The sequence below is a fragment of the Rhineura floridana genome, chromosome 5 (assembly GCF_030035675.1).
Source record: "Rhineura floridana isolate rRhiFlo1 chromosome 5, rRhiFlo1.hap2, whole genome shotgun sequence".
NCBI classification, from domain to species: Eukaryota; Metazoa; Chordata; class Lepidosauria; order Squamata; family Rhineuridae; genus Rhineura; species Rhineura floridana.
The window spans coordinates 133,387,818-133,408,457 of NC_084484.1; the positions used below are offsets into that span (position 1 = coordinate 133,387,818).

The 20,640-nt window shown below is 42.5% G+C and overlaps 1 protein-coding gene and 1 long non-coding RNA gene across 3 annotated transcripts in view; both read left to right on the top strand.

Annotated features, from left to right (window-relative positions):
- Positions 1–8,937, top strand: part of LOC133385329 (uncharacterized) — a 54,833-nt gene extending 45,896 nt beyond the window's left edge. Inside the window, exons 3-5 of one of the 2 annotated variants that reach the window (XR_009762853.1) lie at positions 2,666–2,761; positions 4,928–5,066; positions 7,925–8,937. This is a non-coding gene — a long non-coding RNA (uncharacterized LOC133385329). The remainder of the gene's footprint in view (positions 1–2,665; positions 2,762–4,927; positions 5,067–7,924) is intronic. The other variant, XR_009762852.1, reaches the window with a different exon arrangement.
- Positions 8,938–18,733: 9,796 nt separating this feature from the next.
- LOC133385939 (uncharacterized) lies at positions 18,734–20,303 on the top strand. Its single transcript, XM_061629534.1, has 2 exons — positions 18,734–19,405; positions 19,736–20,303. The coding sequence occupies exons 1-2, from the start codon at positions 19,038–19,040 to the stop codon at positions 20,124–20,126; spliced, it is 759 nt and encodes a 252-aa protein (XP_061485518.1). The 5' UTR covers positions 18,734–19,037; the 3' UTR covers positions 20,127–20,303.
- Positions 20,304–20,640: the final 337 nt, after the last annotated feature.

A 20,640-nucleotide genomic window follows, 5' to 3' on the forward strand; every position in this document is an offset into this window, starting at 1 on the left:
GAGCACATTTATTGAGGATTGGCAAGAAGGTGGATTGTTGCTTTCATGGCTTCTTATGAGCTTCTCCAAAGGCCTCAGCCTGACTGGTTGGGAACTGTTAAAATGCTGGACTACATAAATCTGATCTGAGCCAGCAGGGCTCTGTGGTGTCTCAGCTCAAATTAAGCATGACTTGGAGGGAGCATCCATTGAAAGCAACATGATTCTTTGGATCTAGTCAGAAAGACATTTTGCTGCCTGAGGCAAAGGACGAGATGGCACCTAACCACCGCCACCATTCGATGTACAGAAACTGCTGAAATGGCAGGTGGATCGTACTTCAACACTGGCAATGAGATACTGTGCTCCACCACACCTGAGGGAAATAGACGAGTTAGAAGGTGCAGGAAAAGCTGTGTGGCACACACAATTCTGTTCTCCAATAGAGATGAGTGGCTGATGGAAGGAATGGTTGAGGGGCTACAGCTGCTGCGCGGCTGGTTGCCCCACTCTGACAAATGGTAGAGCTGGCCCTGGGTGTAGTACACAGTATCCAGTTGATTGTTATCATATGCTGCAGTACAGAGGACCAGGGATGAGTACAGGCAGAGGACTTAATGAAGAAGCTTGTGCACAGTTAGGCTACCTCATGGAAGTTCCACTGTGGTAAGGCATGTCACTATATGTACATTACCACATTGCAATGGTCCTTTCACACACCTACCACTCATGCAGCAGATTTTGGCACCGTGTATGAAGGCCCTATTTTCACCTCTGAACTGGGTTCTTGATCAAGTCTGTAGAGTTTTGTGAAACAAGATTAGCAGGAAACACAAACCATGTCCTTGACAAGGAAGACTGGATTGAAGATAATGCACGTCAGATTATATTGTATAAATTTGTGGGAGTTAAAGGCATTTTGACTGACTCAAAAACTGCAGCATTTCAAAAATTTTGAGGCTTCATCTAACAAACAATATTGTAGCACTGAAATCCAGATTTACCCATGGAAACAAACCATTCCCCAGAATGACTCCTTTTGTTCCTACCCATCGTATGTAATCAGCTGTTACTGGTATGCAAGGCATCTGTTTTCTCTGTCAGTAGACAAGGGGTGGACACTGTTCTTTCGTTGTCTCTTGTTTCATTTTGCCTGGCTGATGATGCCAAACAGAACCCTCTTGATGCTTGTAAGTAGAAAATTGATGGCACAGCAATCTGTTTATACAACCTCACTTCAACTTCAAAAAGACTCTTCATTTTTTTAAAATTAGGTTCCTTCTTTGAACGATCGGAAGATTCTGTGGATGCTGAAATGTGCCATAAAGTTATTTGTTGGATCCATTGAGAAATCATTTTGATTTCTAAATAACTGCCTTATGTGGGTGTTAGTTAATCCTGGAATGGGAAGCAGCCTAATATTTGACTCAGATATGTGGGCATTGCTTTATTGCCCTAAGTTCCTACCTGTATAAATAATAATAATAATAATAATAATAATAATAATAATAATAATAATAATAATAATAATAAATTTTATTTATACCCCGCCTTTTGGCCAAAGGCCCTCAAGGCGGCTTACAAGAAAAATAAACACAGGTATAAAAATACAATAAAAATACTATAAAAGCAATATAATTTACAAAAATTAATTTAAATAACAAATAACATTATCATTATCAGCACTGCCAAATGCATTTACTCTTCCCATCACTCCTCCCACAAACATTCTCTGGGGACAGCTGTCAGGCCCAGGATGTGACTCAGGAAGCAGACCAGAGGTTGTAGTTAATTCGTGTTTTATTAGGGTAATGTCCAAACAAAGACTGCGCTTTCTCATGAAGCAATACAAGGATACAGGTCCTGCGACATTGGGAGAAAGTTGACAGAGCAAGGGGCTGCTTCCCGCCTGTTCTTTAAGAAGGGGCTAAACGGGCGCGCAACCTTTCGCTCCTCCTTAACTCCCCCTCAGGTACTGCCCGCCTTCCCCCCCTTCTCTCCTGTCTTTTCAACCGTCTGTGTGTGCGTGGTGAGGGGGGAGGCATCACCTCCTCCTCTTCTGAAGTGTCCGATTCCACTATGGGTGATAAAGAAGGAGCTGAGGGTAAACCATCTCTCCGCCTTTCTGCTGTGATCAGCCCTCCCTCTTGCTCTGAGCTGCGGAGAAGGGAGGGCCTGGGAATGTCTGGGGGGGATTCTAAAACTTCAAGGCTCTCAGGCTCCCCGTTGCTAGGCGACCCTATCTCTGGCATGTCCTCTGTTTCGGCTTTGCTCCACAGAGGGTGAGTTCCTCCCTCCTCCCTCTGCCAGCCATCTGAATCTTCTTCCAACCCCCCAGGAGCCCAGCTCATCCTCCCGACAACAGCCTTTTCCAAAATTTTACTTGAAACTGATAGTGGAATTGCACACCGAGAGGCCCACCTAGCCCCAACTCTGATGACCTTTACTAATATATTTTACTAAATGTATTTATTTTGCATTTTGCAGCTATCTTTTATGTATTTTATTGCTTTTTTGCTGTTAGTCACCCTGGACATCATTTAGTGGAAAGGAGGAATGCAAATGTAAAAAACAAAAACATAAATAAGATATGTCACTTTTCATTTTCATTTTCCATGGCCTCCTTTATTTAAAGCTGAATTCTCCATGCTCCTTCACTAAAGCAGACCTTCTCCCATTTCCACAGCAAAGCTACGTGTCCCACAGCACGGCTCATCCAACTGCATCCAGAAGAATTATCATGTTTTAGTATAGGAAGTGACTCTAGAAATCTTCCACAAAAGTAAGGTTGCCAATGAATCACGTTTTGCCCAAGCACATGGTAAAGGCCTAAGGGCAGGAGAGATAGAGAGGAAGACAACCAAACAAAGCTGAAGTACTGAGAAACTGGGCATAAATGACTATGGATATGTCATCTGACTGCCAGCAGAGCCAATTTTAGAGAGCAGAGAAAATGTATACAATACCTTAAGGCAGCCTTTTCCACCCTGGTGCCTTCAATATGTTTTGGGCCAAAACTGCCATCAGCCCCAGCCAAGATGGTCAATAGTCAGAAATGATGGGAATTATAGTCCAAAATATCTGGAGAGCACTAGGTTGGGGGAGGCTGTCTTAATGCTTCTGAGCTGGGGACTGATCAGTGACCATTCACCTGTTGTAAATTCCCCCCCCTCTCTCTCTCTCACACACACACACACACACACACACACACGAGTCTGTACATCCTTGTACCTTCAGTCTTGTATAGCAGATGGTACTACAGAAGGTCACATTGTCTATATAACCCAAGGTACCGTATGCGAACAGTTCTCCCACAGCGATAGTTATTCTGTTGGGGAAACTTCTCGTGAAGTTCTACTACTGTGGAGTGAACTGGAAGCAGAAGAAACTTCCTTACGGATTTGCAGTCGTATCCTAAAATATGTTGTTGTCATTAGAAAAAAAAAGTCTGATAAATAAATTTGAACAGACAGTTTTAAGCTCTACAGTTCATTTGTTCCATTCTCATTCCATTCTAGAAAGAAGTTAAATACACAATAAATCAACCTTTTTTCTGTTTCATCCAATTTCTCAGAAAAAGGATTAGCGGTAAAACCCTAGATTTGCCTTTTTCAGTGATTGCTCAAGAATGTCTTGCTTTAGTTTATAGAAGTTCTTTCATTTTTATGGCACATACAATTAAAAGATATTTGAAGCTGGAAAATGCTTTTTTTTTACTATTTGCTATATCTGTTATTCATTAAAAAGAGATACCATGTTTTGGAAGGGTTACATTATATTTTTAAGGAAAAGTGACAATAAGGAACATAGGAAGTTGCCTTAAAACATTGGTCCCTCTAGCTCAGTATTGTCTAGCTAGACTGACTGGCAGTGGCTTTCCACAGTGTCAGACAGAGGTGTCTCCCAGCCCTACCTGGAGATGCTGGGGACTGAACCTGGGACCTTCTGCATGTCAAGCAGATGCTCTACCACTGAGCTATGGCCCTTTCCCAGTGTGAAGGGAGACATTGGTTGCTGAACTGTTTTTAAAGTATTGCCTAGGCTGATTTCTTTCAGAAAGGCTATTCAAAATTCAGATCTTTCCTTTTTCCTTTACCAATCATATATAGTAAACCCCAAACATTTTCTGGGAATTTTCTTCTCAACTGAAAAGCAGGCTACAAATGTTGTAACTTGCAAATTATGGGAAATAACAGAAATGGTCAAATTAACTGGATTGATACAGTTAAGGGAGTATAGAAAGAAAAGGGGGGAGTATCTGTCTGCCTTTCATTAACAGCTGCATAACTCAAGCTGCATTCAGAGAGCACTTTATTCTGTTTTCCTGATATTTGCTTACCTGTTAATTTTTGGCTTTTGTGTGATTTTTCACATGGTGCAAAAGCCACTTCTGGAAATTTAGTGGAATTAAATGGAAATTTAGCACTCATTTCTGTGTTAATTGCTTCCAGAAAAAAATCTGTTTGTAATCTCATTAATCCAGAAAATCTGGTGATCTTGGCATTTTATTTTTCCCCATGGTTTTCTTGGGATCACACCACCACCACTCATATAATGAAATTTGGGGTGACATTCTGGCATGCAGAAACACACGTGTGCATAAAGGGGGGAGGTGACAAGTCCTGTGATGTCTGCTGTTGTGTCATACCACACCCACTGGTATGAATTAAATTTAGCATGACATGGCAGTACATTGATAAAAAAAACCAATCTTCCATACTGCAGCAAGTACTGCAGTGTGGAAGGAACATTAGAAATTGGGACAGAAGCACTAGCATTATAATCAGAAAAATTACACAATAAACCTCACGTCTGAATGAGGCCACCAATATAAACAGGTTTAGAAGCTTTGAATTTATTTTATTTTATTTGGCATAACTGTTATGTCTTTGTCTAGATAGATGGAATGCACTAACAGCAATCTTAATTCTCCTTTGTCATTCCTTAGGTAACCAAAACAACACCAATCATGTACAAGAGGGTGGTATCAGCACACATGAAGGAATCTTATGATTTGGAGAATTACAAAACTTTCTGGCTGGGAGGAAACGGATTAGAACGACTGGAATCCTGAAGCACTTCCCATTGTAAGGCTTTGTTGTAGGTCCCACAATGTTTGCAGAAGTTTAAAAAGGGGGGGGAACTGGGTGGGACTCAAAATAATCTAATAAAGACTAAGCATGATCAGAGGGCACAAAATGCTATGTTAGAGAAGGGATGAAAAAGCAGGGGGATAGCAGGTCCAACTTGTAGATATACAGATATAATATTAATGTGACATTTTATTTTGTTATGAACTACACCTTGCACTCCTGTAAACCTACATTGCATATGTACTTAAACCTGTTTTTTAAAGAAAGCAAGAAAAGAAAGTAGATGCCAGAAGTGAGCATTAGTGAGCCCTGATGCAAATTAAGCCTTCAATGCAACCCAACAGCTGTCCTTGAATTTATTATTCTTACAGCTGCAGAAAGAATCTCAAAAACATATGGACAGTGCTTGGTGGGGACTCACAAATCAGAGAAACACCAAGCGGGATTCCTAGTGGCCAGTAAATGTGGCTTCTATATTGCTCCTATAGGGCTGGGAAGGTGCAGGATGTATTGTACAAATCAGTTCTATTTGCATAATTTATTCAGAAACAAAACAGCTTTTCAGGCCATAATATTTGGGTGAGTTTGGATATAACATTTGAATGAAGAGTTTGGACTGTTGGCTTTAATATAGATAAACTAACTCTGTGTTAGGTTATTGATAGGGTTGCTAAAGAGTCAAGACAGAAAATATTCATATATCTTTAAATATCCCAATGCAACATGAGGTAAAATAGCCACGGCTTCTCCTACCCATTCCCTCCCTAGCCCTTATGTCCACCTTCCTCCACTGCTTGCTGTGCGGCATATCTAGATCACTGATCAGTTATGGCAGTTCAGTAGAGGATGAGCAAAAGGCCTGAGGAGGGAACAGGAAAGAAAATCCTAGCCTATCTTACCTTCCGCTGCATCAGATTTAAGGTATATGAAGATTCTCTCTATTTGAATCCGGAAACCCTATTTGTGGCCCCTGTATTTAAGCCCTGTTGATGTTAGTGGGACTCACCTGGAGATAACTGACGACAGAATTGTGTCTTGAGTTTCTTGGGGAAGCATTGATGGAACAATATTTACTCCCACTGCAGAAGGAATAGAAATGTGCATAGCTTTACCTTTGTAGCATGTGAAACAGAGAAACGAGCGACTCCTGCTTGCAGAAGTGATTCTCCCAATATGCCTTCAGTAGTGAGAATCATGTCTAGCTACCTGAAAGGGGGAAGCAATGCCAATCACACTGATTTTTTTTCCTCATTGGTTTTATGTGCAAGTCTCTCTAATGTGCTGTCGCTCCTGTTTACCTCACTCTTTAAATGGTCAGCCTAAATGAGACATAATTATGCCTAATTGCACTAGCTGGGAAATAATAGTATTGAACATAAGTCTCTCTTTCCTTCTCCCTTAGGGTGTAGTGAGGATTAATTAGTTAACGCTTGTTAAAAAAAAAAGCTTTGAAGATAAAAGAGCTAAGCACAGTTAAGTAGAAAAGCCTAGTATTGTTCCTGCTGGTTTCTTCTAGCGCGCAGCTCTCCTTCTGATTAACAAGTAATGCTCAAATCTAGGGGTGGAGGGTTGAAGTCTCAGAATGAACAGGAGCCTATGTCTCTGAAGGGGCATCAATGGCTGGCAAGTTCAGGCATGCGCTGGGACCCATGCCCTAGAAAGGGCCCCCACTGTTGACCAGAGATGTACCGCAGGAGAGAGGAGGGTGGGGAACAAATGTCATGCCTAGGGGCCAAATGTGACTCTCCAGCCCTCTCTGTCTGGCCCTTGGGACTCTCCCCTGGCTATCTCTCATCCTCAGCCACACAACCTGTTCCCAAGCAATATCGCAATGCCTCTTGCTTGCCTGGATGGAGAATAGAGAGGGGCGTGTGGGAGCACATGTAACTAGTCTACTCTACAAAGGTAAAAATTGCATTTGTTGCTCTGTCCACTTTTACCTCCAGCTCTATCCACCCCTGGCATGTAGTCCCCAAGAGGAAAGGTGGTCCTGTCCCTTCCTCCCTCTACTTACAGGTCTGCCAAACTCCTACCATGTATAGCAGACAATGAGGAGGAGCTACTGTCGCTTGCCCAATGCCCCCGCTCACTCCCACTTGGCAGCACACTCATCTGATCTCCTCTGGGCTCACACAGTCCCTACTGTGGGGTGACAAGCAAAGAGAAAGAGAAGCAACAGCTGCAACTACCAGTCGCTGAGAATCACAAGTGGGGAAAGGATTGTTGTGCTCAGGTCCTGCTTACGGACTTCCCATAGGCATCTGATTGGCCACTGTGAGAACAGGAGATAGGACTAGATGGGCCTTTGACCTGATCCAGCAGCGCTCTTCTTCTGATGTGAAAGATGCCTGTCTGCATGAGGCCCTGAAGAGCCATTACCAATGATGGTAAATAATACTGGATCATACTCTAACCTAGGCTGCATTTGCACCATACATTTAAACCACAAGACTTCCTCCAAAGAATCCTGGGAACTGTAGTATGTTAAGGGTTAAATTGTTTTTTGTGTTTTAAAATTTGTATATTTGTTTTTAATGTTTTTAATTGCTGTAAACCACCCAGAGAGCTTTGGCTATGGGGCGGTATATAAATGTAATAAATAAATAAAATAAACTAGATCTGTGAGGGACTAACTACAGTCTCCAGGATTCTTTGGTGAAAACCATGTGCTTTAAATGTATACTGTATATGCACTGCAGCCCTAATATATAGGGCTATTCCTAACCCAGACATTAGCAAAGAAAGAAATTGAATAACCAAAATATAAAGCAAATCTAACATACATGAGCCTGTGTATATAGTAGAATAGTGTGGGCTATTTCTGGCTCCTTTCTCATTTCCTGTTTTTTCAGATCTCTGTAAGGACCGCATTGGAACTTTGTTAGCCATTCATCCTACAAGTTCTTGAGACACAGAAATCATGCTCTGCAAATTTGTTTAGGTTTTCAGTAAAGTATATCTGAATTCCATGCCAGATGCTCTCCAGCTGGAAAACTGTGTTACTAGAACAATGATGATCTGTGTATTGTTGCTTTAATCTCATGTTTTATCAGTCATACAACTGGCTTCAAGTAAGATGGCTTCATATTTCATTGCAAAATGTCTGGGTCTTTTCTTGTCTACAGATGTCTAGCTTCATGTCTTGATTATTTTCTGCATAAAGAATCAGAGTGGTATAGTGGTTAGACTGGCCACATTCACACCATACATTTATTCCGCTATCATTCCACAGTCATGGATTCCCCCAAAAAAAGAATCCTGGGAAGTGTAGTTTATGAAGGGTGCTTAGAGTTGTTAGGAGACCTCTGTTCCCCTCATAGAGCTACAATTCCCAGAGTTCTCTGGGAAGAGAAACTGACTGTTAAACCGCACTAACAATTGTAGCTCGGGGGGGGCATGGGTCTCCTTACAACTCTCAGCACCCTTCACAAACAATATTTCCCAGGATTCTAAGAGGAAAGCCATTACTGCTTAAAGTGGAATTCACTAATAGGCAAAAAACCTTGCAGTTTAAGAATGTACCTATAGCCCACAGATATTTCTATCAAACTTTAAAAAGCAGGGAAATTGGGCAGCTATAGTGAATGCACCAGGGGAGCAGAAGACTTGACCTCCTCTCTGAGATATTGGACTGCCCTACAAATTTGTCAAAATGCAAACACAATTTGGGTTGGTCTTTCACAGTTCAATCCACTTCCTGTGTAGCTTGGAAGAAGTTGGTAACATGTGTCTCTGCTTTTTAATCCGGGAAGTAAGAAATGGGATCCTGTGCAAGCTTGCTGAGAATGGATTGATCATTTGCATGCTTATTGAGTTCAGTGGGATTTACTCCCCTGCAATCATGCTTAGGATAGGTGAAACTGACCACAGGGGATGGGGAGGGGAGGAGGAGGAAGAGGAGAAGGGAGGGAAGGAAAGGCAGAGGGGAAGACTGGGATGGGAGCAGGCAGGAGGGGGAGGAGAGGAGAAGGTCAGGTTTGATCATTTGCATTTTATTGAGTTCAGTGCGATTTACTCCCATGCAATCAGGCTTAGGAGAGGTAAAACTGACCAGGGGGGAGGTAGGTAGGGCAGGAGTGGGCAGGGGAGGAGGAAGAAGGAAGAGGGGGGAGGAGGAAGGGAGAGGGGGGGAGGAGGAAGGGAGAGGGGGGGAGGAGGAAGGGAGAGGGGAGGGGAAGAAGGGGAAAAGCAAGTCTGATCATTTGCATGCTTATTGAGTTCAATGGGGTTTACTGCTATGCAATCATGGTTAGGATAGGAAAAACTGACCATGGGGGAGGAGGAGGGGGCGGGGAAGGAGCGTATTGGAGAGGGCAAGGAAGGGGGAGGGGAGGGCAGGTTTGAACATTTGCATGCTTATAGAGTTCAATGGTATTTACTTCTGTGCAATCATGCTTAAGATAGGTAAAACTGACCATGGGGAGGAGGAAGGGGAGGGGGAGGAGGAGGAAGGGGAAGGAGGGGATTGGAAGGGGATGGGGAGGGAGGGGCAAAGGAAGGGGGAGGGAAGGGACAAGAGGGAGGGGATAGGAAGGAGAAGGATGTGGGTTTGATCTAGGGTTGCCAGGCTCAGAGCCTGAGAATGATTCTGTATCTTTAAGAGAAGAGAAAATTCAGTCAAGTACAGGTTTTCTTGCAACGCTGTAATGGGAAAAACCACAAGGTGAAATTCTCCTTCCCTCTGCACAACTTTTAAAAATACAGAAGACCTCTTGGAGGCTGGCCTGGCAACCCTAGTTTGATCATGTGCATACTTTTTGAGTTCAATGGGATTTATTTCTGTGCAATCATGTTTGAAAATGGAAATGGACTGCCTTCAAGTCGATCCTGACTTATGGCGAACCTATGAATAGGGTTTTCATGGTAAATGGTATTCAAATGTGGTTTTACCATTGCCTTCCTCTGAGGCTGAGAGGCAGTGACTGGCCCAAGGTTACGCAGTGAGCTTCACGGCTGTGTGGGGATTCAAACCTTGGTCTCCCACGTCATATCCAACACTGACCCAGGGGAGGGGCAGGGAGGGGAGGAGGAAGGGGAGGATAGGAGATTGGGTGGGTGGGCACTGGGCAGAGGGGAAGCCCCTTACCTTTCCAAACAAAAAACATTATGAACAGTATCACTGCATTTCAGTGTTTTCCCCCACCTTTTTATTCTACAGCAGGCACATGTAGCCTCCCACACAAATTTAAACCAAAGCTGTCCCTGGCCACATCCTCACCAGACCTTTATTTCACTTTGGACAGTCATGGCTTCTCTCAAAGAATCCTGGGAAGTGTAGTTAGTGAAGGGTGCTGAGAGTTGCTAAGAGATGCCCTGTTCCCCTCACAGAGCTTCAATCAGAGTGGCTGACTGTTAAACCAGTCTGGCCATTGAAGCTCTGTCAGTGGAATAGAAGTCTCCTCTCAGCACCCTTCACAAACTACACTTCTCATGATTATTTGGGGGAAGCCATGACTGTGTCAAGTGAAATCAAAGTCTGGTGTGGGTGTGGCCCCCTGATTAGGCAAGCCCAGCAGCTGTGAGTCTATTAGTTGGTTCTTACTGAGCATGCCCAACATTATCATTGAGTTCAAGCCAAAATTTCTTAAATTAATTAAAAATCAACCAGGCATTTTTTGTAACTTTTAAACTGCAGAAGATGAAGGTCAGAGTATGGGGCAAGGTCAGTAATAGGATTACAGGTACTCTGTGAACATGGCTGATTTTTAATTAATTTCAACAGATTATGAGAACTCAGAGAAAAAAGTCCAAAAGGGCTCTGGGGTTTTTTTCCTCTCTTTTTAGACTTTGAACTCTCAATTCTCTCTGACTGTTTTGTGTATCACCATGAAAATGTAGAGGGTTGTTAAGCAAGCGTTTCTAAGTTCAGGACTATACGTTTTGTAAGGTTTTATTTTGAAACGAGCTTATGGGAAGCATCAGAATGGGAAGGGGGTATTTTCAATTTAACATTGCAGAATGTGAAAAACCCTCGCTGGCAATAGTATACAGCTACTCTCATGGCTGTATAATAATAATGGAATAAATGTGAATGTGCCCAGAGCATTAGACTAGGACAAAGAGGTGGGGAGATTTGAATCCCCACTCAGCCATGAACTGTGCCTTGGACCAGTCTCTATCTCTCAGTCTAACCTACCTCACTGCGTCCTTGCTAAGATAAAATTGGAGGATTGTGTACCACACACTAAGCTCTTTGCTGGAAGGATGGGATAAAAATGTAATGCAATGGACTGTTGGATTTTAAAGTACTCAGAAATATTTATTTTGTTATTTGTCAAATTTACATCCCATCCTTCTTCCCAAAAGAGACCAGTTGCATCATTATGGGAAACTGTGAGAAGTTATAATGTGTTTCTCCCTGCCAGGCATTCTGACAGGAGAGCCAGATTTTGTACTTCTTGAAATACTATGGCAGTCTGCAAACTGGGGGGAACTGCGGCCTTGATCTCTGATGTGCTGCAGTACCACCCCTGCAGGTGGGCAGAGAGGGAAACTGGAATTTCCAGCCTAACTAGGGGGAGAGTTCCTTTGGGCTCTATAAAGTTGCTGCAATGGGCCTAGCTGCTGGCTGGCTACTTCATCTGTCATCTGCTAGTCTCCATGCCTGACAGAAGAAGCCAAATGTATGAGGCTAGAGAGAGTGGTGAGTGTTTGAACTTTCAAAATTTAAAACATTTCCTGATCTTAGTGACTAGTATGATTCCTTGATATCTAAGCAAAGAATTCAGAAGTGCATAAAGAACTTTCAAAATGAAGACTAGAGTTTGATAGTTAAACAGTGGAGATATTTCACACAGACGCATCCTTTCATAATGTGTATTTTCAAAATTCATTTATAACAAGATGTTGTATTTTCAAAAGCCATATAGAAGTAGGGTAGTCCACACAGAATGAGTTTCATCCTTGAAATTTAACTTTAAAAGTTTCCTGCATAGAAACTTGTTAATCACAAATGAGCATGAAATAAAAAATACAGCAAGAGTTTAGATATTAAGCACTGTAGTATTTTAAAGACCATGCTGTGTTAGACTGTGATGAAATATGTCACATTCTTGCACTCACTCAGTTTTAATATATACACCACGCTATCTGTATGTAATTTGGTGGGTTGTGAACTGAAGTGGCAAATCGGTTAAAGTAAATGTCATTTTTATTTTTATTTTAAATTAGATATGGTGTGACACAGCAAGAAACCCATTTACGATATTGTGCAGTTATACAGAATCAATTTTTGGTGCATGCAGTTGACTTCATTTTGCTGACATAGACATTGATTTAATTTCAAATACTTCCCTTGGGCATATATTTGCATAGAAAAAATATTTCTATCGTAAAACAAAAATTTTAATATGCTGAAAAATGTGCATTGAAAAACTGATAAATATTGCTTTGGAATTCCCTTCCAAGGAAGGCTTGTCTCCCCTCCCCTCTAATGTCCTTCCATAAAAAGGTCAAAACGTTGCTTTTTGGGAAGTCCTTTGGACCATTCACAGTTGGGCCCTTTTTAAAGTGGTCATAATTACTGTCGTTAAATCATGTTTGATGGTTGCAGTGGGAGGTATCCAATACTTTGTGTCCACTGGAGGAAGAAGGTCATTTCTCCCTCCCACTGCATCCCCCTGAAACAAATCTGCTCTGGAGAATACAGGACCAGGGAGCACACCCCTAGCTGTCCCTCTAATATGTTCTTTATTAGAAGATAAATTTTAAGCAAGAAGTGAAATTAGTCGATTGACACTTGTGATATGAAATGCAACTGGTTCACGATAAGGATCTAAGGTGTAGCTACTATCATAACTTGTGTATATGATGTAAGCTAAAATGTAAGTGTTCAAAGTTTAAAAAATCAAAATGTACATATCTTCTATTTGCATTTAGCTTCTTCTCTGTATAAGTGGATTATGAAGCCTACAAAATCCCTTTCATTACTTATAATTATCATTTCTGCTTGTGAAGTAAGCATGTAGGGTATTTTTGATCTTACATAAAATAGTTCCCTGTGGGACTGTTAAGCCTGTTCCGGGAGCTCTAGAGAATGCTCAGATGCATCTAACACTTCCTTCATTTCAAAAAACAACTGGGGATGTGAAGCATAAATTGAATGTATGTTTATTCAGATTTTGGATCTGGTATCTGTTTGTTTGAAATTAAAAAAAAATCCCACAGACCAAACATTTTCTTTGTGCAGGGTAGATCTACCTCAAGAGATTTTTTGTTCAGTCCCAGGGATGCTTTTATCAGTTCAGAAAGCAAAATGCCACTATCTCTCAATCTGTGCTGTGAAAGAGACGATGTGACCAACCATTATGTTGATTTAGAATGAGGCTTAGTTGGGCAACACTTTATTTTTCACATGTGCTTTGCTTGCTTAGAGGTACTCCACAGCAGAGCTTGGAAGTAACTCATTATTTTTAACGAGTTACTTGTAATTAGTTACAATTTTAAATAATGAGTGGGTAATTCCATTACATTTGGCAAGTAAAGGAACAACTAGTAATTTCCCTACTTTTCAGCTGCAACTTTAACGTTTCCACGTTAGGTTGGACGTTACTTGGGGGCGGGAACAAGGGGAAGTCAGCTCCTGGCTGTGATTGGTTAACACAAGACATGTGCCTCACACTGATTGGACCTCTGCGCAGACTCTGTCTTCCCTCGTGATCTGTGTTAGGAGGTACGAGGGAAGAGGTGAATAGGCAGGGCCTGCTAGTGTCTGAGAGGACAAAATGGACGCCAGAGGAAAAAGCCAGGGCAAGGACAACGGAGAAGGCAGCAGCAGAATGGCGAAGAGCTGTGGAGGTGAGTGACGATGATTTGTGTGTGTGTGTGTGCCCCGGTGTGTGTGTTTTGGGCTGGAGTCTCTGGTTTTGGGGGGGCCCTCTGGCTCTCTGGCTACCACCCCTTACTCTCCGGACTCTCAGCTTCAATTTTTTAAAAAAGTAAGTTTCTAGGTGGTCTAATTTCCGAGATATACACCAAAACGTCAACCCTCCCACACAACTTTTTTTTAAACAGATCCATGCTCTAGCTACAACTCCCATCAGCCCAATCCAGTGGCCATGCTGGCTGGGGCTGATGGGAGTTGTAGTTTAAAAAAGTAACTTTTCAAAGCTCTGGCTGTAACCCCGCCCTTTCATGATTGTAGCCAATGACGCCAGAGTTGTGACTTGTTGATCCAGGCATGCCTAGGCTGAACGTCAGAATATGGTGGCTTTGAGTTTTTTGCAGTTTGTGTAAGTAATATGGCTTAATGTTTTTTTTCCTCTTCTGTCCAAGAGTCAGACCCTGGGCTATGAAATATGAAAGTATTTAATCCAATATCTGCTTTTCTGGGAGTAAAGCCATTTCTGGGAGTAAAGCATGTACCTGGAGTAAACCCCATTGAACTCCATTAGGACTTGCTTTTGAGTAGACATGGTTAGGATTGTGCTGTAAATTAATGGGACTTGTGAGTAAACATAGGGCAGACTTGTGTTTGTGTTGTAAATCTCTCTCCCTCCAACCCTATTTTTAAAGAAATTAGGCAGGGTTTATCACAGTTTTTATTATGTAGGAAACTAATACTCATTTTTTAAAAAAATAAATGAAGTTTATTTATTTATTTATTTTTATTATTTGATTTATATCCCACCCTTCCTCCCAGTAGGAGCCCAGGGCAGCAAACAAAAGCACTAAAAACACTTTAAAAATCATAAAAACAGACTTTAAAATATATTAAAACAAAACATCTTTAAAAACATTTTTAAAAGCTTTAAAAACATTTTTTTTAAGAAAAAGTTTAAAAACATATTAAAAAGCAATTTCAACACAGACGCAGACTGGGATAAGGTCTCAACTTAAAGGACTTGTTAAAAGAACAAGTTCCTTATCACTTGAGGCTGCAGTTTTCCCTGGTTGAGTAAGCCCCATTGAATACATTGGGACTTGCTTCTGAGTAAACAAACATAGGATTGCACTATAAATATCTTTACAGGTTATATAAATAAACATATTTGATAGTCATGCTTATATAAATATTTTCATAGAATCATAGAATAGTAGAGTTGGAAGGGACCTATAAGGCCATCAAGTCCAACCCCCTGCTCAATGCAGGAATCCAAATCAAAGCATTCCCGACAGATGGCTGTCCAGCTGCCTCTTGAATGCCTCCAGTATTAGGGAGCCCACTACCTCTCTAGGTAATTGGTTCCATTGTTGTATGGCTCTAACAGTTAGGAAGCTTTTCCTGATGTCCAGTCGAAATCTGGCTTCTTGCGACTTGAGCCCATTATTCTGTGTCCTGCACTCTGGGATCATCGAGAAGAGATCCCGGCCCTCCTCTGTGTGGCAACCTTTCAACTACTTGAAGAGTGCTATCATATCTCCTGCCTGTCTTTAGGCACCACCAGGGACTCCACCAGTCCGGACCGCTCTCTCTTATGGTTTCTCTCCACGCTCTAGCACAGATCTCATCAGATCCCCCTGCTAGGCAATCACCAGTAACGTCCCAATACTAGTATTCCCAGAGACTCTGAATACTGGTATTGTTATTCTCTTCACCGCTGCCACCATTTGTTACAGTTCCCCTTCAGCCTTGGTCATTACCTTACCCTCCCTTCTGGTCTGTGAAACCCCAGCCAAGGATCAGGCCTTTGGTAAACCAAATTAAGTATTTATTACAGATAACAAAGCTAACAAGATTAACAAGATTTCTTCTTAAGGCACATAAGCATATGGTTTTACTCAATACTAATCCGAACTCCACCTCCCTCTCCTTCTCCACGCTGTCCTGGCAAACAACTCTCTCAAACCCCACCAAGCAATCCACTCTTTCTCTTCTCCCCCCCGATTCCACTCTCACTCTTCCTTTTATACATTCAGCCATTTTAAACACTCAGCCAATCATCTCGCATTCTACTGCCCATTCACTCCCCCTCCTCTTTCACTCCACTTACCATGTATACATTAATATAGGAACATCACAAGCACTGGGCCCAGGACCGAGCCCTGTGGTACCCCACTCATTACTTCCACCCGGTTTTGTCATGCTGTGTCCCTATAAGTATCCAATTGCATACTATGGTTGTACAATACTTCCTTTACATTTTAAGTATGCCTTGGGGTAGTCATGGTTCTCCATTGTTTTCATCCTGAGGGGCAGATAGGCTGAGAAATGGTGAGTAGCCCATGGTCACCCACTACACTTTATAGCTTATTTCCATTTTGAAAAATTAATTAAAACAATTTACATGCAGGCAAAATTTATTAAGCGGATTCACACAATATGTGTAAAGCACATCCAACTTGCATTTAAAGCGCATGACTTCCCCTAAAGAATTCTGGGAAGTGTCATTTCCCCCTCACAGTTATAGTTCTCACCACTCTTAACAAACTGCAGTTCCCATGATTCTGTGGTGGGATTCATGTGCTTCAAATGGGTGTTGAATGTGCTTTAAAGGAATGGTGTGGATCTGCCCTAGGTATGATGTTCATTCAAGAGTGAATTGAAAAGAACAATTTTAAAAGATACTTCTTACTCTTACTCATTTTTCAGACCTCTTTCTGAAGTAAAGGGTGAAATCTGTAAAAACATTTGGAGCAGCCACATTAAAAGATAAGGGCAGGGTATTCCAGGCAGGGGGTTGCCAACCCTGCTTGGATATGGATGCCTTTGCAGAAGAACCCTAGTCAAGGTTTACCAACAGCACAGTCCAAACTATATCTACTTAGAAGTCAGTCCTGTTGAGTTCTATGGGGCTCAATCCCTTAGTAAGTGTGTTTAGAATTGCAGCCTTTAGGAGCCTCCATCTTTACTCCCCAAAGCTCCCATCTAACATCTCCACAACACTAGGCTCCTTTGTCTCTGCTGTGGCCTTCTGGTGACTGCCCTAGCCTGAAGGCACTTAACCCTTCTTGCTGAAAGCAAGTAGGCTAGATTAAATGTTCCCTACCCAGGCTCATATATATAAAATATAAAAGATAAACGGCATTTTGTCAAAAGTATTTTTGTCTACATTTTATACCTCATCCTTGGTTTTCCAAGCTTGGCATGGAATGCTTCTCATACAGAATTAATTTGAAATGCTGCATATTTATTATCATAATCATCATATTCAAAATAAAAAATATATGTATATAATATAAGTATATGTATAAAATATAAGTTGATTCCAACTTATGGTGACCCTATGAATAGGGTTTTCATGAGGCCAAGAGGCAGTGACTGGCCCAAGGTCACTCGGTGAGCTTCATGGCTACGTGGGGATTTGAACCCTAGTCTCATTTTGTTCTCACAACAACCCTGTGAGAAAGTAGGTTAGACTGGCCCAGGCAGGGTTATTCAGTGAGCAAAAATGATGCAAATAGGATCTCTTTTAATTGTGCTATCGACCTGCTTACTTCCACTCTGACTGGGGGATCTTGCAGCATGGGGAAGAGATGGGGGCACATCACAGCTGAAGTTCACCCATATAGGAGCATTATCTCTTGTTTATCACAGAGACGCCTGTTGCAGGTTTTGCTGCTGAGAGCAGCAGTCAGTTAGTGCGGCCACTTGAGTCACAGCTTATTGATCCTGAGGAGGCAAAACTAGAAAGTGAGGTTCAGAAAGGAGGCCCTGTGCACGAGGAGGAGGAGGGCATGAAGCAGTGCCAGTTGCCCACAGCCACATCTGCAGAACAGCAAGTACCATGGTTTGGCTTTGAGAAAGCTTGTACATTTGTGAGCCAGAGTGGGAAAAATGTTGTTGTACGATGCAATTACTGCCTTCCAAGGATCAAAAATCTGAGATCAGCTGTTTCCTCCTCATCCAATGTGAAGAAACCTTTTGAGGTAAGCCTTTGTCATGCTGGTCCTCAAAGAGTGTCCATTGTCTATTTATGTTTAAATTGTGAAGTTCCTCTTCCATTTTTTCTTGGATTCATGCTTTGTTCTTCTTCCTCAGAAGCAATAAAGGCAAGGAGACGTGGCCTTCCTGAACCAATGCATGACACCCCTCCTCCCAAAATGCTGAAGCAGCAGCAGACAACCCTTGAGAGGTGGGGATCTGGCAGGGAGCCTGTCACCCAGAGCAATCTCGACAGGAGAATCATTGATTTCATTGTAGAGGAGACATTACCACTTCAGACTGTGGACAAACCATCATTCATTAATCTGGTTCTCATTGGACTCCCCAAAGATCTCACCATCATATGTGCCAAGACTCTGAGAGACAGAATTGAGAAGAGAGCATGCCACATGAGAGAAACTCTTGCAAACCGAATGGGTGCTGTGGCATATACAGCAACCACTGCAGATTGTTGGACCAATGGCAAGAAGAGTTACTTTGGGGTAACAGCCCACTGGATCAACCCAACTACCCTGAAACGTGAGGTCGGGGCCTTGGCTTGTAAGCGTCTGAAGGGGCGCCATACATACGATGTCCTTTCAAAAGCACTGCATGATGTACATGTGCAGTACAGGATCCACAACAAAGTTATGTGCACTACTACAGACAATGGCTCCAACTTTGTGAAAGCGTTCAGAGTTTTCATGGCCAAAGAACCAGTGGAAGCTGCAGGCACCAGTGACGATGATGGTGATAACCAGGAGGAGGAGGAGGCTGAGGTGGAGTTTGTGCCTATCTGTGAGATCCTGGACACAGGACCTGAGGCAGAGGAAGAAGCTGCAGACTCAGGAGAGGATTTTGTTTTACCACCACACCAGAGATGTGCTAGCCACACCCTCAACCTTGTGGCAACACAAGACATAGAGGCCATGCTTTCTGACTCCTCCAAAAGTAGTCTTCTTGGTCCTTTCAAGAAACAGTTTCGTTCCTTGATGGGAAAGTGCAGCAAGTTGTGGTCCAAGCAGAACCAGTCAGCCCAGATTGCTGAGTATATCCATGCGCAATGTGGTGTGTATCTGAAGGTACCGAATAAGAGCAGGTGGAATTCCACCTTTGATTTGTTGTAGCAACTACATGAGCTCCTGTCAACTGTGCCACTAAAAATGCATGCCATAATGGACCGCTGCTCCTTGTCCAGGATCACAGCTGCTGAGATTGAAGTGGTACAGGAATACACAGAGATTATGGAGCCACTAGCCCAGTCCCTAGATATCCTGCAACGGGAGAACGGCATGTTCATGGGGTATTTGCTACCAACGCTCTGCAATCTGGACCGCAAGTTAGAAGGACTGGAAAAGAAACCTGAGAGGTACACATACTGTTTTCAGCTGCTGAGAGGTGTGCGCGAAGCCCTAAGAAAGCGGTTTGCAGCTATCTGGGAGGACAAGAGGCTTCTTCTGGCAGCCTGCCTACACCCTCGCTTCAAACTAGATTGGCTGGAATCGTGTCAGGCCACCACCCATACCAACAAGTAAGAACATTAGGGAAGCCCTTTGGGTGGATTACTCCAAGGGAAATGTTGTCTCAAGGGAGGCATCAGAGGGCTTAAGGTGGTAGGCAGGGGCTGGGCCTTTTCTTCCTGGGGCTCCTCATCACAACCTTGGGTTGCTGCAGGTAATCCTTAAGGGTCTGCTGTGCTGCCCCATGAGTGTGGTGACTTGGTCACCTTCCTACCTTCCATGTCATCATCCACAGGCTCAGGCTGGACCCTGAACCAGGGGACATGACAAGCATCAGGAAATGAAGAGCAGATGATGGTTTCCTAACATATATGTGTTAACATATCCTCTCTCTTTCTTAGATACACAATGGAAGCCTTGTTGAAAGCTGAAATAAAGATGGGTGTACTTAATGAGGACAGTGATCAGTCTTCAGATAAAGACCAGGAAGGAGATGACTTAGAAGATGACTTCTTTAACTTTCTGCCCCAGGGCAAGAAGTCAGCAGTGGACACTGCTGAGGAGGAACTGGTGAGGTACCTGAGGTCTCCCAGCAGGGAAGTGTCATCACTCCATGGCTTTCCATGTGTGCTGCGGTGTTTTTTGCAGCACAACACAGGCATGCCTTCAAGCGCCGCAGTAGAACGCCTGTTCAGTACTGGTGGCAACATAATGACTGTAAAAAGACATTCCTTGTCTGACATGCTCTTTGAGCATCTTGTTCTTTTGAGACATAACAGAAACATATTATAAAAGCATTTCAAGTGCAAAATTTGATTTCAAGAGTTGGGGTATCTTCATTGCTTGGGGGGATGTGAGATTCTGTTATGCCATTATGTTAATCTTATGGATAAATTTTTTTATTCTACTACCCCCTGTGTGTGTGTTTATTTTTAATATTGTTTTAGGCTTCTTAGATGTGCAGCAGCCAAGGCCAGCACCTTGTAGGAGTTTTTTTTAAAAAGTAACTGAAATGTAATTGTAGTGATTACTTTTGAGAAAAAATAAAGTAATCAGTTACTTTCAGAGCAATTGTAATTGTAACGGTAATTACTACTTTTTTGGGCCAAGTAATTGTAACTGTAATTTATTACTTTTTAAAAGTAATCTTCCAAGCTCTGCTCCACAGACATCGTTTAAAGTGCCCTGATCCTTTCCCTTTCCTTTATCTGCTTGACCCCATGATCGAGCTTCATTCTTATAAAGAAAACAATCTTGCTTGGTTTTCCAGGGTTGGTTCAGATGTTACATGATTGGCATGGTTGGC